General features: G+C 41.6%; 1 protein-coding gene across 1 annotated transcript in view; it reads left to right on the top strand.

Annotated features, from left to right (window-relative positions):
* The window catches only part of Ache-2 (acetylcholinesterase 2), a 155,193-nt gene that overhangs the window by 123,644 nt on the left and 13,042 nt on the right, over positions 1–18,507 (top strand). Inside the window, exons 4-5 of the mRNA XM_076444269.1 lie at positions 10,533–10,696; positions 14,984–15,141. Of these exons, the coding sequence (XP_076300384.1) occupies positions 10,533–10,696; positions 14,984–15,141 (322 nt within the window). The remainder of the gene's footprint in view (positions 1–10,532; positions 10,697–14,983; positions 15,142–18,507) is intronic.

The raw sequence follows: 18,507 nt of genomic DNA, 5'->3' as shown, positions 1-18,507 counted from the left end.
GCCTCTACGCAACTCAACAAATTTTTCTCCCCCCTTAAACGAGTCCAAAAAATTGTTAAACATTAGAATTTGCAAAATTGACCCTAAAAGCTCCCGAAGAAATTCAATAAGGTCAATAAGAATAAATAAATAGCATCAAACTTTTGCTCTTACATCCCTAAATTATTTTTCTTTCAAAATCGCATGCCTGTACGCAACTCAACAAATTTTTCTCCCCCCTTAAACGAGTCCAAAAAATTGTTAAAAATTAGAATTTGCAAAATTGACCCTAAATGCACCCGAAGAAATTCAATAAGGTCAATAAGAATAAATAAATAGCATCAAACTTCCGCTCTTACATCCCTAAATTATTTTTCTTTCAAAATCGCATGCCTCTACGCAACTCAACAAATTTTTTCCCCCCTTAAACGAGTCCAAAAAATCGTTAAAAATTAGAATTTGCAAAATTGACCCTAAAAGCTCCCGAAGAAATTCAATAAGGTCAATAAGAATAAATAAATAGCATCAAACTTTCGCTCTTACATCCCTAAAATATTTTTCTTTCAAAATCGCATGCCTCTACGCAACTCAACAAATTTTTCTCCCCCCTTAAACGAGTCCAAAAGATTGTTAAAAATTAGAATTTGCAAAATTGACCCTAAAAGCTCCCGAAGAAATTCAATAAGGTCAATAAGAATAAATAAATAGCATCAAACTTCCTCTCTTACATCCCTAAATTATTTTTCTTTCAAAATCGCATGCCTCTACGCAACTCAACAAATTTTTTCCCCCCTTAAACGAGTCCAAAAAATCGTTAAAAATTAGAATTTGCAAAATTGACCCTAAAAGCTCCCGAAGAAATTCAATAAGGTCAATAAGAATAAATAAATAGCATCAAACTTTCGCTCTTACATCCCTAAATTATTTTTCTTTCAAATTCGCATGCCTCTACGCAACTCAACAAATTTTTCTCCCCCCTTAAACGAGTCCAAAAAATTGTTAAAAATTAGAATTTGCAAAATTGACCGCAAAAGTTCCCGAATAATAAGAATAAATAAGTACACTGGCTCATTCTATAGGGTGAAACTCCCGTGAAACAACCGTGTCTCTCCAAAATATATGACACATTTTGCTAAATGAATGGACGAGGTGGTGTAGCTCAACGTCAAATCAAACGGGGCAAGTAGTGCGTATCAATAATTAATCAGACACGAAGGAACATTCGGTTGTGAAATTTCCGTAGGATTTTTCCGCGAATATTAATGATACGTCGAAGCGTCGGCGAGCGAAATTAGCAGGATTTTTCTCAGTAACGTCCGCGCCGGTAGTAAAATGGCCTGCGTAACAGCGATAATGGTGTGTACCGTAGGAAATCGCCAGGTTAATTAAGAGATACCGGTCGATACACGTTTATTAAGCCGGCGTAACGAAATTCCAGGCTTCTATCGAGTTCCGTTCGGCATTATCGATCGTCATATCATTATGCTCGCCTCTGGGCGTCCCTCTGGACGATCCTCGGCAGCCCTCTCGCCCCTCCACCGTCCGCGTTGCCTTTGTAATTTTAAGGATCGTTAAAATTAACGACGTTTACTGAACATGGAAGCCTGTCATAATAGCGGAGGCGCGTTCGGAGTTTCCTCTTCCCGCGAGAAACGCTCCTTCCGACGTTCTCAGTGGTACAACCGTACGATTGCGCCGACGAATCAACTTCTGGCGAATAAAAAATATGTAACTCGTGTAATTTTTATTATTTCGAATTGAAAAAAATCACGCGTGTAGTTTAAACACCGATAGATACGTGTGCGAAATTCTACTGCGAAAGGTTCAATAGTTTCTCCGTGAAAAATTCGTGTAGAAGCAGCCTCGAAAAACCAGAGTACCCCCCCGAACGTGCACGCTGACCTAATTACATCAGCTGCTCTAATAGCGGCATGCAAAATCGAGAGAGGGCTCTCCCGTTGAAAGTTGCCGAAAAATCCTGCAAGAATCTCGGGCATCAATCCGTTCGACAGCGGACCATGGCCGAGGTACCGACGGATTTATCGAGGCCGGATTCAATTGACCGCATTCCGACGGAATTAAATAAATTCCCCGGACGTCCTGTGAACGATCGTGTGCCGGGAAGTTTGAAGCTGCGTCTGAAAAAGTTGGATTACCGGCCCCCCCCCCCTCCACAATGGCGGAACAAGTTCGCGAACATCCCGCCGGGGAAGTTCATGCGAGAGACCGTTAAAGTTCAAACTGCGATTTTTCGCAGTGGAACATAAACGGACGAGAAGCGTCGTTATTTACGCCGCGTGGGCTTTCCATGCTTTTACGGCTTTTATGGGCCGGTCTATCGTTGGGAAGTATCAAGCAGAAATATAAATTAAAAATTTTTCTGGGCCACGGCATACCTGGCAGAGAGAGGTTCACCCGGAAACACGGTACGAGCAAAAATGGTGATTGAAGTGACACCGCGAGTGGTGCAGGTACACGATAGGTCAGCCCGAGTCTGTAAGTAGTACAAATCAACTATTGATCAGCCATTGAGAAACTTCGGGGGGGCTGAAATTTCTCCAGCGATTTCCAAGGAATTAGTAATACGTTCCACTAATTGACTGCACGAAGTAGCATAGATCAACGTCAAGTCGGCCAGTGCAAGTAGTGTGTGTCCGTAATTGATCAGACTTTGAATAACATGCAAGCTTACGTCTCCCCAGTGATTTCCGTGACAAATGAATGGCATATTTTGCTAATCGAACGGTCGAGGTAGTGTAGATCAACGTCGAGTCGGCCTGCAAGTAGTACATGTCAATCATTGATCAGACATCGAGAAGGAGTAAACGGGGAGTGGATTGTCCATGTTTTCGTGGCCTTTCTAATTCGATCAAGTCGTACCACTTGAATTTTGAACGAACTACAGCGACAACAGCACCAAATATACATCTGAGTCAACCAAGTTGCTTTACGTATTATTGTCTGCCATAAACCAGCCTCATTATAAAACCTGTCATCAAGTAAGTTTATTTCGATTTTCATATAATTTTCTGCATACGTTTGGTAGTTAATCTTGCAAGTAAATTATTGATAAAATTATGTTCCTTATTAAATATAAATTCAGCAGAATTTACGTAATCGTTTGGTCGAAACGAAATCAATTTTATTCAGTTAGGTTATGTTTACTTTTTAAATTGAACTTGTGCCGTGTCTTAAGTCGTACCCATATGAGATTCCTAAGTCGTACTGGCTCGTCAGTCGAAATAACTTCAACACAGAATAAGGAGAACATAACAAATGCGGCAAATAAAAGAAACGCAGTAATTAATAAAAAGGGATTAGCATTAAAAATTAACAAAGAAGAAAAGCGATTGGTTTTGTTTTATTTGTGGAGAAGATCGGGAGGATAACATGATTCAATGCTTGAAATGCAAATCGTGGTACTCACTGGAATATCTGTGTGTCATGTAAACAGATTTATGAAAAATACGTTTTAATTATCATCGTTGCTTCATTGAATTCTTAGGTACGACTTAGGAAACCGGTTCCTTTAGTCGTATCGATGTAAGTTTTTCAAGATTTAGTTTATTTTACGTGAAAGCACATAGATTTTCTAATTTCGTTAGAATAAACAGCAACAATATTAACACAAGTTTTGAATAACACATTTAATTTCTATTTATTTGATAAATCCTGAGTTTCATACGGTTTTTTCCTGAAGGGGTACAACTTGATCAACCCCTTACCCTATATTACTCACCCTCTAACAAAATTCAATCCCAACAATAAAATAGAAATTAAATCTCCGACCGCAGTTTCGATCCCGTCGAATCGAGACGGGTTTAGGGTAAAATAAACGTCTCAAAATGATTGATTGGTTTTCCCGGCGGCCACGGAACTGCGCGCGGGGACACTCATAACGATGTGATCAAACTTCGGCAATCGTTCGCAAAACCGGCGTCAATTTCAAAACGAAATTAATTCGACGCGCTCGCCGAACGTGATGCGGTGATCCACTCGCGCGTACCATCGCGATGCTCCGGGGGGTGGAAGTTAAACAACGCTATCCCCGTTCTCCCGTCGCGGCCCCCCCCCCAACCTCACCCCGATAGAAGGGAGAGCGGGATGTGTAACATTAATCCATTTCGCGTCGGAGGCGAATTAAACGGGGAACCAACTTATCCGGGAGTTTCCGAACTGAATCGCATTTCCCCTCGGACACGCCAAGCTGTTCTTAATTCCGCTGCGAATCATTCGATGAAACCCGAAGAAGTTAGCGCGCCGGATGGTAGCACGCAGCGTACGGCGGATGGCTGGTAATGCGGAATACCGTTATTAATGTACAAAACGTTCCGGAACGATAACACGAGCGGACGGATGGCAATTTCCACTTGCAAATGCGAGCCAACCGCCGACGGGATAAAATTGGCTTGGGGAAACTACTTTGGACGATGCGGAGGAGCTACCTAGGACCTAGGCGTTGTCGGGTACTCACTTTTGTGGCCGGACTAGGCTCCATGACGCTCGGCACCGATTTTCCCTCTGGCTTCGAGTCGAACTAATTGGTTCAGCTTCAGCTTTTCCTGCTAGTTAGGTCCCTTTTGGCTATGTCGTCGATTTTATGGTGTAGTTAGGTTGTACTGTCAGACGCCTCTTACGCGGACATGCATAACTCCTGCACTCACAAGGGAACATATTCAGATGCGAAATTCGGATTTTGATAAGACTTTGAGAGTTTATAGTTCTTTGAAAAATATTTGACACGTATTTTTTTTTTATCGGCAACCATCCACTTTGAAGGGGTGAAAACAGCCCTCAAAGTTGGGGGTCAGAACCATACTTTCTGAGATATCTCGGAAACCAGAGGTCGAAAAAATTTGAATTTTTCTTTAAATTGTGTGTTTTTCAATGGGCAATGTAGTCGCGCAAGAAAATTTTAACGAAAATTTTTTGTTTGAACAATATATTAAAAATTGGATTTCTTTTTGTAGTTTCTCTTATTTATTGTTAGTTAATTTTAATGTAAACTTGGGTGCGTGATCTTTGATCCAAAATAGGGGATACATGTTTCAGGATTTTCTTTTTTTTTGCCATTTAACAATAATTATGCATAATGGAATATAGTCTTGCACCTGGGTTGTTGGGGAATTCTGGCTTGTTTTATCGAAATATAAGCATTTAGTATAAACGTATATAGTATTTTAAACAATACCACTGGATTACATGTCGTTTATTGTTTTATCAGCAGCTAAAGAAGGTGGCGCAGGTACCAGCGTGACGCGGTGCTAATTACCGCGGCGGAGTAAGGGTACCGACTTGTATGTATAGCCAATTCGTCTGCGAATTTCTGCGGTCGTTGGGCTTTCGGTCAAAATATACCTGGAGCCTTTTCAAATACACTGTGGATCCTTCAAAGAATTTACTTTTACTTATTGTTTATTTTTAGATTCGTTTTTACAAACATGAAGGTCGATCTGATGAACATTATAAACATTTTGATGGAAACATATCACAGCAATAATAACAAGGAAACACCCAACAACCGGAGAAATTTGCAGGAGAATTGGCTATACATACCAGTCGGTACCCTTACTCCGCCGCGGTAATTAGCACCGCGTCACGCTGGTACCTGCGCCACCTTCTTTAGCTGCTGATAAAACAATAAACGACATGTAATCCAGTGGTATTGTTTAAAATACTATATACGTTTATACTAAATGCTTATATTTCGATAAAACAAGCCAGAATTCCCCCACACGCCAGGTGCAAGACTATATTCCATTATGCATAATTATTGTTAAATGGCAAAAAAAAAGAAAATCCTGAAACATGTATCCCCTATTTTGGATCAAAGATCACGCACCCAAGTTTACATTGAAATTAACTAACAATAAATAAGAGAAACTACAAAAAGAAATCAAATTTTTAATATATTGTTTAAACAAAAAATTTTTGTTAAAATTTTCTTGCGCGACTACATTGCCCATTGAAAAACACACAATTTAAAGAAAAATTCAAATTTTTTCGACCTCTGGTTTCCGAGATATCTCAAAAAGTATGGTTCTGACCCCCAACTTTGAGGGCTGTTTTCACCCCTTCAAAGTGGATGGTTGCCGATAAAAAAAATACGTGTCAAATATTTTTCAAAGAACTATAAACTCCCAAAGTTTTAACAAAATCCGAATTTCGCATCTGAATATGTTCCCTTGTCAGTTTTGCACTCAGTTTTGCACTCGGTTGGCCACCACACGACTATCCATCGTACTGTTAGTTTTAATTAGGTTTGGCTATGTTTAGTTAGGTATGCCTGTCACTCAGGAACCTCTCGTTAGGTTACGTAAAACTTTTTCTCTTTCAACGTAATCTCACTCGATTCTACCCGAACTGTTACGTCAAGTGTATAATGAATTTCAACGGGCAAGTTACAAGTTTCAGATTGTTAGGTGCCCTAGGGACCAACGATTCTATTACGCATTCCTGACCTCGGGCGACCAGCGACCAGCTCGGTTCCGGGGACACATTCGGTGAAATATTTTTACGGATCCTCCCGAATCGGTCTCCATTACGTGGCCCGGATAATTTCGTCCGACCTCGGGCTCGATTCGAGTAAATTAAATCGAACCTGCTCTCTCCCCACTCGTGCCGTCCTTTTTATAACCTCGTCGGGACGTCGCACAATGGTGCCGATTGCGAATCCAGCTGGACAAAAATCAAACGTCACATTTTCGCAGAAGTGCGCGAAACATTTTGGGACTTCATTTGGGAAATTCAAGGAACAGGTGGCAGAATAGTTACTGTAATGTAACTACATTTTTCTAAACAAGAATGAACAGTGGTTGGACGGTAAAGTGCAGTTTCCAAATAAAGCTATACAAACAGTAGATGCAAAATCTTTTCGTAGAGAACGTCCAATGAAACAATTTGATGAATGTTCTGTCAAAGAGCAGGAAAAGAAGGATCGATACATTTGTGAAGGATATTAGCAGCGAATAACTAATATTTGCAGCTGAAGAACTACATATATAATACATAAACAAATACAAAATGATATTGTATGTGATTTGAAAACGTTGCGGGGTCTCGTTTAACATTATAAATAATTTTGTCCAGTTAAATCAATGAAAAGGTTCGGTTCGGAAGCTAACTCGATACTCGGTCATCTATAAATCCCAATAAAAAAATTTCACAGAACTTTTTTCTTTTGACAAAAAAATATGATCATCAGACAGCGGATCAAACACATCTTTTAAATTTTCGTTATTGACTATTGTCGTTATTTTACTGTTGTTTCTCGTAATTCCGACGAAAAATGCATTTTTTACACGTCATTTACTAAACCAATTCTTCTAGCCTTACAGAGAAATTCAAGTTTAGTTTGGTCCATTCATAAAAAGGTTATTTTGATTTAAAGTGTGTGATCAGTTTTGTTCCCAACTGTGTATTCAATTGTGTGTCTTTATGCATTTATAGGAAAATTGAGTAGATGAAATTCGAAACTGTTGGAAAATTTTACAAATTGAAGATGTCAATAATATATGATTTCTCCTCTATTAAAATCACTAAGGGAAGAAATAACATTCAGTTTATGTTCTATTTCTTCCAATCGATCCAGACAATCTTAATTTTTTAAATGTCTAAGTATTTTTTATTACATACTGTTGTAGCTGATGTCAAGACGAATCCAATGACCTACTTAACTACGGCTTTCAGACTTAAAATAATGCCGGAATAATTTTGTCCGGCTAGATTCGCGATCGGCACCACTGTGCGTCGCATCGCCGGTTACCTCGTACGGGACGAACCTCCACGGATTCGAGGATACGCGGACCAGGCCGCTGCGCCGGCTGAATCAATAAACGCCTTTGTTGATAATGCGACCTACGCGGGGGAATGGCGTGGGCCTGCAAATAGAATAAATTCCCCGAAATAAAAAAAAAAGGGTTACGGCGGAAAATATCCGAACGGAACTTAACCCTCGCGTGGGCAGCAGAGCATCCCGTTTACCCTATTTTCTCCCGTCATATTTTACATTCTTTTCAAAGTATCATGGAACCGTTCTCTCCATTCTCCCGGCTTCGAAACTATTTCGGTTGTCCGCGTAAAGGTTAAACGAGTCTCTCCGAGATAGTACACATCATCCCCCGCCACTTTGTGTGCCTGGCGCAAATTCCAGTCTTGAAAACTCCATTCCCAACCCCCGAGCAACGAAACAAAAGGAGTTCGACCGTCACGGCGATCCGAATTTTAATTAGCCTCGCCCACCCGTGTTATTATTCTCCGGGAGCCTAATTGAATTCCAGCACAAAGGATGGTCTTAAGGCAATTCGTTTCGCTTCGATGAAAGCTCAATGGAAATCATAAACCCCATTGTCCCCCGTGTTCGAAGATTATTCGAGGAGATGGAGGGAACTATGATTCTTACATCCCTGACGCTCTGACAGGGCCGTTTCTCTCGCGTAAAAAATTCTACGAGGCGGTCGAGATTCGCCAGCGTCCTCGGACGTATCCGTAAACAGGGCGAAGTTTGCGTTCGCGTGGCAAACAGCACGATTTAAATAACGTCGTTACGTCTGCGTGTTTGCTCGCCCGTGTCGCCGGTCACCTGCATCAACAGAAATGCTGTGGGTAATTTCTAATTTTAATAATTAACGTCCAAATTTACCACCCCGTTTCGCTGCATCCATGAAGAGGGCTAAATCTGTGACATTACGTAGATGGAAACGTGCAGATACAATTTCTAAAAATAGAAGTTCAAATTGCGTCGTTTTGGAATTATTCGTTCCTCGGGAGGGGATCCAACCTTCGAGGTCCAATATTAGGCTTGCCAGATCTTGTATATTTGATACGAGTCTTCTATGTTTGAACTTGATCTCCTATATCATATTTGAATTTTCAAAAATCTTTGTTTGAATAAAAAAGTTTAGAATGTGCTGTGTACCTCTTTTACTTAAACTCCTATATTTTGAGCCTATCTTATATATGTATACATAATTGCTGTTCTCACTACTTCTTCTATAGTACATTTGGATAAAACATTTCTGGCAACCCTAACTGCAGCGGCCTTTTTTGCCCCCACAGTCGAATACAAAAATTTTTTTTAAATGAGCGGGGGTGCATTGTCCTCTGATTTTTTTCGCAAAGTTACAACCAGGACCATAACCGTTATAACCGAAAAGAAAAGAAGTCATGGAATGACAAGTATTTCGTCGACTAATAAGTAACCGAAAATTCTTTTCTCTTGTTGAAAGAAATTCATCTTCGATCACTTATAACTAGACAGCGGATTTTATGCATTTCTAACAAAAACGAGTAGGTGTAAAAACAGATTTTCTCCATCGATAACAGTTATCGAGGAGGATCCAATTTTTTGGACGCTAATAACTGTTATTTGTAACCAAAAAGTATAAAAATCGATATTTTTAAATCATTTTGTTCTTCCAAGTTTTTAAAATTTCAATAATAATTAACTTTCTATTAATGATTTTTATCGTAGAAAATTTTAGAATAACTGTCATGCGATATTACCGACGGAGAAGCTGGTTCATCGATCTACCCGTTCCGCGATCGCGGCCATATTGATTGCCAGAGGGAGTACAGAGCCGCGTCTGCAAACAAGCGGCGATAATTCTTATCTGCAGAATGCATTTCATCCCCGAGCACCGGATCCCTGTCACAAGATTAAGTCAGAGCCTTAACTGATTCCCCGTCGGAAACATCTGGCCCCGCCTTATTGCGACGGAGGATCGATCGATCAAGGCCACTTTCCTCCCTCCCACGAGCCTTAAGATCCTTGTCACTGTAATTTTTTCGAGAGCCCTGGCTCCGAAGAAGGTGGCTAGGGATTGGAAATTAATCGGAGGCGGCCGAGATTCATCCGCACGTGTCTATTACCGCGCGACTCGTCGGAAAATTGTGATTACAGAGGCGGAATTTCCCATGGGGTGGGTGTCTCGCGCCCCGTCAACCGCACGCCGTTTTCGCCGGTTGAGGAACGTTGACAAGCGTCTGTCCCCGTTGCGGCCGAGTCTCCCGCGGAAATTTCTTAACAAAGGCGAACCTGCTTCGATTTTCGATCGCCCCCGAGGCGACCTGCAATTTTCTGGCGCTGACCTGACGCTTCGGTAATCCCCAAAGACTCTTTACCCCTTGTACCAAACCCCGACCCCAACCAGACTGTAAGACTTTACAAAGAGCCTGAGGTCAACTCACCGTTTACTTGAGAAAAACCTACTCCACACACAATCCCCTAAATTAAAATGAAATTCTCGAGTAAATTTCGTTGTATTGCGTTTTGTCGTTTTAATTTCTGATTGACGATCGGATGACGTTCGATTACGTTTCTTGATAATCCGATACATTGATCACGGCGCAGCGAAAGAGACTTGTTTCACAAAAATTCGTCCCGCACGATAAAGCCCACCGGTGTAGATGAATATTGGCAAGCTGTCAGCACTGTTGAACGGTTATTATCAACGTGGTTCCCGTGTCAAAAGCGATCGGCGTGGACGTGCGGGATCAGAGAAAATGTTTGAACGAGCGTTTCATGCAAACCGGTTTAAACCACCCTGTTACAGAGGACGAGCACGAACCTATGGGGCGAGTGGATGGGCGTGATGCACGGGGACGAGGTAGAGTACGTGTTCGGCCATCCCCTGAACACCTCCTTGACCTACAGCGATAAGGAACGAGACCTGTCCCTGAGGATGATACTCTCCTTCTCGAAATTCGCCTACACAGGGTAAGTTTCCACCCACCGAACATTTACACAACTCAATTTAACATTCGAACTCGGCGAAACACAGCGGAGGACCGTTCAACGTTACATCCATCGGAATAAGTAGCTTTACATTTTTGATTGTACAGGGTGTATAAAAAGTAATGGTCATTCGTAGAAGGAGTGAATCTACGCCTCTGGATCGGTGGACATTTGTGAAGGAAACATGCCGCAAAATTGTTTATGACAAAGAAAATTGTTGTCAACACTAAACCTACCACTGCCGGTCAAATGACCGGTATTATATTTTTCAATTTTATAATTATTAAAATTATTTAGTTGCTTACATGAAAATTGATTTAATAACTTTCTTTATCCAAGCACATTTTCTACTAAAAATTGTACAAAATTTAAATAAATGGAGCCTTTTCATTTTAATAAGCCAAAACCGGTCAAATGACCGGTATTATATTTTTCATTTTGCAATTATTAAAATTATTTAGTTGCTTACATGGAAATTGGTTCAATAACTTTCTTTATCCAAGCACATTTTCTACTAAAAATTGTACAAAATTTAAATAAATGGAGCCTTTTCATTTTAACAAGCCAAAACCGGTCAAATGACCGGTATTATATTTTTCATTTTGCAATTATTAAAATTATTTAGTTGCTTACATGGAAATTGTTTCAATAACTTTCTTTATCCAAGCACATTTTCTACTAAAAATTGTACAAAATTTAAATAAATGGAGCCTTTTCATTTCAATAAGCCAAAACCGGTCAAATGACCGGTATTATATTTTTCATTTTGCAATTATTAAAATTATTTAGTTGCTTACATGGAAATTGGTTCAATAACTTTCTTTATCCAAGCACATATTCTACTAAAAATTGTACAAAATTTAAATAAATGGAGCCTTTTCATTTTAATAAGCCAAAACCGGTCAAATGACCGGTATTATATTTTTCATTTTGCAATTATTAAAATTATTTAGTTGCTTACATGGAAATTGGTTCAATAACTTTCTTTATCCAAGCACATATTCTACTAAAAATTGTACAAAATTTAAATAAATGGAGCCTTTTCATTTTAATAAGCCAAAACCGGTCAAATGACCGGTATTATATTTTTCATTTTGCAATTATTAAAATTATTTAGTTGCTTACATGGAAATTGGTTCAATAACTTTCTTTATCCAAGCACATATTCTACTAAAAATTGTACAAAATTTAAATAAATGGAGCCTTTTCATTTTAATAAGCCAAAACCGGTCAAATGACCGGTATTATATTTTTCATTTTGCAATTATTAAAATTATTTAATTGCTTACATGGAAATTGGTTCAATAACTTTCTTTATACAAGCACATATTCTACTAAAAATTGTACAAAATTTAAATAAATAGAGCCATCTCATTTTCATAAGCTAAAAAATTTTTATCGCTTTTAATGATCGGTAGGTTTAGTGTTAAAATTTGTTTTTACATCAATACCTTCTACTCATCGAGAACAGAGAAAGTTTGACAGGAGCCACATGTCGCAAAATGTGAAAGAATACCTTATATATCCATTGTTACACATAAGAATATTAATCCTGTATTGTAAAATATACTAATGTCTGGTATAGGTACTTACAAATTTTTCAGAATCTTCTGTTCCTCCGTCGGATCAAGTGGATACTGACATTTTCGCGAATACGTCTTATTAACGACGAAGCACAAAACACCACACTTCTACACGATGACTGAACACTACACAACACACTTTCAGAAATCGTGACAGCGAACGGGAAGGAGTTACTCCGACTACGATCAAAGTAGTACTGCGGTTGCTCGGTTTTTCATGAATGGTCAAGGGTGGGAAATATGTTGCGTTTGTCAATTGGACAGGGGTGTGTCGGAAGGACGTTAGGTTGAGAAGCGGGGAACTGTCAAGGAACTGTCCTTTTGACATTGTTTACGGTCATGATTTACGGTCATCGCTTAATCCGCTGGAGGAACGTAGAGGTACGGTAACAAATAATAACACAGCATTAATATTCTTATAACAATGGATATAAGGTATTCTTTCACTTCAAAACCTTTAACTTCTTAAATCTCAATAACTATTTGTTTGCGACATGTGGCCTTTTTCAAGCTTTTTCTCTTCCGGACGAGTGGAAGGTATTGATGTAAAAGACAATTTTAACAATTGTCTTTGTTGTAAACAATTTTGCAGCAAGTTTCTCTTACAAATGTCCACCGATCCAGAGGTGTAGATTCGCCCCCAGAACGGATGATCATTACTTTTCATGCACCCTGTACAATTATCGAAATCGTAAAAGTATTTCCTGTCTTACGAGATTATTCGAGGGAACGTAACAAAATCTAAAATTAAGTGGAACAGCGTGTCAAGACAGGGAGGACGTCCGCTCGAGGGGACAGTCCGTAAAAATTGCTCTGGATCGTGGGCTGTCGATTCCGCCCCGGTTATTTAATAGCTGGTCCCTCTCGCGGTCGCTTAAAATTGCATTTCATATTCACGTCCGTCCTCGTTTGAGATGTAACTCGGTTGAACGAGGAGCCTCCTCGAGAATTCCGTGACGACGAAAGGTCGAGCGGGAAAGAAGAGACAGAGAGAGAGAGAGAGCGGGGAGCAACAAATTTGACTTGCATGGGGAGGGAGCGCGGCGCTTGGACCGGCACCGAATATCGTCGGCCATTATACTGTCCCCATCTCGCGATTTTTAACCTAAATATCAAACAACTCGTACCAAGCCACGCGTTAATTACACACATGTTCGATCACTCCGCAGTGAATGATATCATTTCCGACCGTTCGAACATTCCGTAAAATAAATTTACTGAATTATTCGCAGTTGAATTCGACGACCGCCATGTTAGATTTCGCGAGGAAACAAATTTTTCGGTTCAGTGGCTCTTTGGAACATCGCAATTTCATTAAAAAGGACGCGTGAAACGGTCCGCATCGGCTACGAAAATAGCAACAGCGTCCCATATCAGACTCCGATAAATAATTCCGCGGGAACGGCTGCGGAATCACGCCAGCCAGCTGGGAAGTCGGACAGCCGTGTTAATTCGAGAAAGTGGCGCGCTGTATTTGACGACAACGATTAAATATGAACGACACACGTTCGCTCGTCGCGGCTTTTCAATCTGGGTTAGCCGGGAATAATTTAACGACGCCGATACAAACAGGCTGGACGTCGCCACCAATCGGTCAGCGGTCCTTTGTCGGCCGCGATCCTTCTTTTCGCCTCGTTTACCGTCGTTTCGAGTGCCTCGTCCTTCGAATATCGATTAAATTCCACTCTCCGATCCTTTCTCCTTTTTTTTCTTTTTTAACGAACGTTCAATGTTAATCCTCGTGACCTCCGACCTTTACGCGGATCACCGTTCACAAAGATGAGAACGATGCTCGGTAATCCAACGCTAATTTTGAAATCGTTTTCCACGGGAGACACGGAAAAAACCCGACACGGAAAACGGATCGACAATGATTAATCGATGAACGGAAAATTGCCGGTGAAATATTTAAACGTCCGTCGGGCTTCTCCCAATAATTAATACACGCTCGACCGTTGCCGCGGTGTACACAGTTTGTTAGCGCGTTGTTAATAATTTTAAACGAGCCTAGTTAACCAGCTGCCGTGTACCCGGTCGTGTAACTCGGATTAATTATCGACGGACAAATCGGTTACTCGCGTTGCTTCGCGTCGGCAGATTCAATTAAAACCTGCTGCCGCCGGAATCTCTAATTCCCGATCAATCACTATTTATCATCATTCGGTTGCATCATTAAACAAACCTTTTTCACGCTGTACGCTGGAAAAACACCGTGAATGGAATAATCATTTGAAAATATACCGATCGGTAAAACTCGTTGATAATCGCATCGATCGATCCGCCATACGATCGCCGCCATATTGGCGAATGTGCCCCGACGCCAGGGTTGCCATATGCGAGTCTCACCAGGCCCCTTACCCATCGCCCAGCTGCGCAGCGAAGCCCGCATTAGCTTCCCCCACTCTTCCCACTAACGCTGACGCGTACCACGTGGAGCAAGCTGGGTGGCGTTAGTGGGAAGAGTGGGGGAAGCAAAAGCGGGCTTCGCTGCGCACCAGAGCGCGGGCGGAAGGGTAAGGGGTCTGGCGAGACTAGAATATGGTAACCCTGCCCCACGACCTTCAGAGGATCACCAGCGAGTTAACCAAACATTATTCCATTACGAGTTTGTACATCCCCCCACAACATTTACGACCCGATAAATAAAACGCTGCGCTACACTCGCTCCCTTGCGATTATGTTTCAGCAAACCAACAAAGGAGGAGTCCGAGTGGCCGCCGTATTCGAGGGATCAGCCGCAGTACTTTATTTTCGACGCGGAGACAGCCGGGCTGGGCAAAGGACCGCGTACCACGTCCTGCGCGTTCTGGAACGAGTTTCTGCCTAGGCTGAAGGGCGTGCCAGGTAGCTACCACACTAATTCTGGAATTCCACGGTGTCCCTATTAGTGGACATCCTCGAGGAACTCGGGACAGTCGTCCTTGCGCAACAATTTAATATAATCTCCCTGGCCGCTTCCAAGAAAATTGAAATACCTTCCTGTTAAGACGAGAAGAGAAAGCAGGTTGGGGGGTAGGAAACGGATAGCTGTGGGATAGGGCCAACTGTTTCAAGCTCGGCGAGTGACACCCGGTACGTCACGATGCCTCGAAATACCAGTTGCAAGCTCGTTCACGGATCTCGGCGTCCTCATCGCAGCCGTGACGGTCCGTCGATAAATAATTCAAGTCCTCGCGATCGATATCGACCAGATTTCCTGTGTCCCTTGCCGGGGTTTCCGTGTTTCATTATCCTCCCGCGGTCGCGTGACGCGTTCTGCTACGCGTCGAACCCCTTTCGTCCTCTACCACCGAGCATCCCCCGGAACTCTCCTTGCTCTCCCGGCTGGCCACCCCCCCCCCCCACTCGTCCTGTAATTCCACGGTTCTGTTTATTCGAGATCCGTCGCGGATTAAACCTATTGTTCGGTCGGATCGAGCGCGGGGGCGGACCGTGCGACCGCGTTCCACGGAAAAATGATTTCCAATCCCTGTCCCAGCAGCCTCCGGGACGGTCTCTCGCAGCCGGGCTGCGAGCGGAATTCGGGTCAGGGTTAGAGGATCGATCGGAATCGGAGAGAGGCCGAGAGGAGCCTTGAAATGAAATTTTTAGGGAGACTCGGTCGATCATGCTCGGAAACCGAGCTGCCAAGGATCCATGGGGGATGGCCCGACCACAGGAGACCATCCTGGGTCACCGTGACCCGCATGCGGCCAGCCCGTCCCGGCCGGAAGTCCAGGGAATATCATCCATTTCCTCTTTTTCACTTATTTATTCAGTCCTCTCTACTACTGTCCCAGTATCACAGTTCCTATTACAATTATTTATTGTTCGTTAACTGCTCTAAAGTATTTCCTGGAAAGAAAACCCAACAAAAACATCCTGTAGACAGCAGTTAAGTGCCTAAGGCCGTAAAAAGTTGTGAGATCAAACAAAATACGGCCAAGTTCGTTAGCTCAGAAATACCTCTTGCAAATAATGAAAAAAGCGTTTGTAATAATTAGTTTAAAAGAACGCTATTTAATTTTTAAAGAGTTTCATGGAGGGCTAAATTATTCAAACATGGCCGCTACCTAACACCTTTCATGGCCATTGGTTTAAAAAGCAACGGCCAAGTTTGAATAATTTAGCCCTCCATGTGGCTCTTTAAAAATTAAATAGCGTTTAACAAGTGTACGAAATTACATCTATCCAACTTGCTAAGTAGCTAAGTTGTTTCGTGTAAAAGGTGGTAGTGCGAGAACTTGACTGGTGCACTGCCGTGCACATAGATTCTTTTCGTGGTTTAGTGCGATCGTGGTATTCAAACGATTAGGCTCGCGAAAGATGTTGGTGCGCTGTTGATGGCACAACTTAAGGGTGATTTAATATACGGTAGAACGTTCCAGCGGAACGGGCCCGGTCATTAGAATGCTCGCTGCTTCCCAGCCCCGCTTTTAATTAACGGGACACTTAATTCACCCTTTAATCGGATCGTAACTGCCTGCTACCGGTTTCTTTTAATAACTACCCCCACGCGTTACCGTGATTCAACATACATTTCACGTCCAACCCGAGAAAATGATTATTACTGGCATTACCATGACCATTCCTTAAACTTGTACATTTTCTTCCATAGCCATTTTCTTCGTCGTTTCAGCCTGCAACGAAAAGACAGTGAAACAAGATGAAAAAAATATCCGCTTGTTCTTCAGACATTGTAGAACACGCGTGGAAAGTTTGGTAATTTTCCGTCGATCCATTTTCCAGGAAAAAAATTGCTAAAGAGGTACGTGCCTCTTCTCGCGAAGCAGGATAAAATCGCTCCACGTAAATCACGATCGCGTGATTCGACTATCATCGATCGCCGCTCCTTAATTGCTTCAACGGGGCCGACGGATTGTCGCGATTTTACACGAGATCGTCCGTAATGGCCGTCAACCTGTTAATCTCGCGGAAGTGATCAACGGTGATTTTAATAAGGCCGACAGAGGAAAGTTGGTTCCTTTTTTTTTCTCTCGCGGACACTCGGGGGTGGGCAAATATTTGCTCAGCCAGTTCGAAAAGCGTGACTGCGATCGCGTGATTACGTCGTGGAAGGGGTCCTGAACAGCCGGAAACTCGTTATCCTTCGGGCGATTTTTTCCCTTATTCTTTGGCTCGGCGCGACGCAATCTTCGCGCGGACTCCTCCGGCGTACCTTCTCGCGGCTGTGGCATAAAGACTCTCCGGAGAACCTTGTTCCTTATTCTTCGCTGTTTTCGTGGGTTCATCAGCCGTCAAAGAGAATGCGAAATCAAGCGAAGGTGGTTCGGAGATCCCAGACGTTCGAGCAAACGAGTCCTCTTCCGGGGTCTAATTAATCCTCAGACTGGAAGATTGGATGATGCTTAAAAATAAATTACTTTCGCGTACCAATGCAACTAACGTACCCGCCACTCGTGTACACATCTCGCAATACTTTCGAGAGTGCATGTACATGGTACATGAAACCAAGGACCAAACATTTTCTACGATAAAAATCATTAATAAAAGGTTGATTATTATTGGCATTTAAGATAATCTACACAAAATATAAAGAAAAAAATTCGAAGAAGAGAATGATTAAAAAATATCGACTTTTATACTTTTTGGTTACAAGTAACAGTTGTTAGCGTTCAAAAAAATTGGATCCTCCTCGATAACTGTTATCGATGAAGAAAAACTGTTCCGATTGATCGAAGCAGTTATCGACGAGAGAAATTTATTTCGATCGCTCATAACAGTTATCGATGCTCGAATTTATTTTCACTTGTTCATAATAATTATTGATGAGAAAATTCATTTCGGTTGCTTATTTAATTATTGATTTGTCTGCTCTTTTTCGGATGGAGCAAGCCTGAGAAATTCATTGAGAAGGTTTCGTACAACAAGACGAATCAACAGACCATAAGAACAATACAAAATCTGATTGTTAACTGTCTTTGATAATTGATTGTCTACCATTGGAAAGTTGTACTATTTAATAATAACTATTACACATTTCATTCATCAATAACTGTTATCAGCGATCGAAATGAATTTCTCTCAGTGATAACTATTATAAATTTATCTCGTCGAATAACTGTTATGAGTGTGTGATCGAAATAAATTCTTCTCATCGACAACTGTTAAACTTCTCCCATTGCTAACTGTTATGAGCGATCCAAATAAATTTCTCTCATTGATAACTGTTACAAGTGATCGAAATGAATTTCTCTCCACGATCACATT

The sequence above is a fragment of the Lasioglossum baleicum genome, chromosome 20, assembly GCF_051020765.1.
Source record: "Lasioglossum baleicum chromosome 20, iyLasBale1, whole genome shotgun sequence".
Classification (NCBI taxonomy): domain Eukaryota; kingdom Metazoa; phylum Arthropoda; class Insecta; order Hymenoptera; family Halictidae; genus Lasioglossum; species Lasioglossum baleicum.
This window is presented reverse-complemented; position numbering and strand designations above follow the sequence as displayed.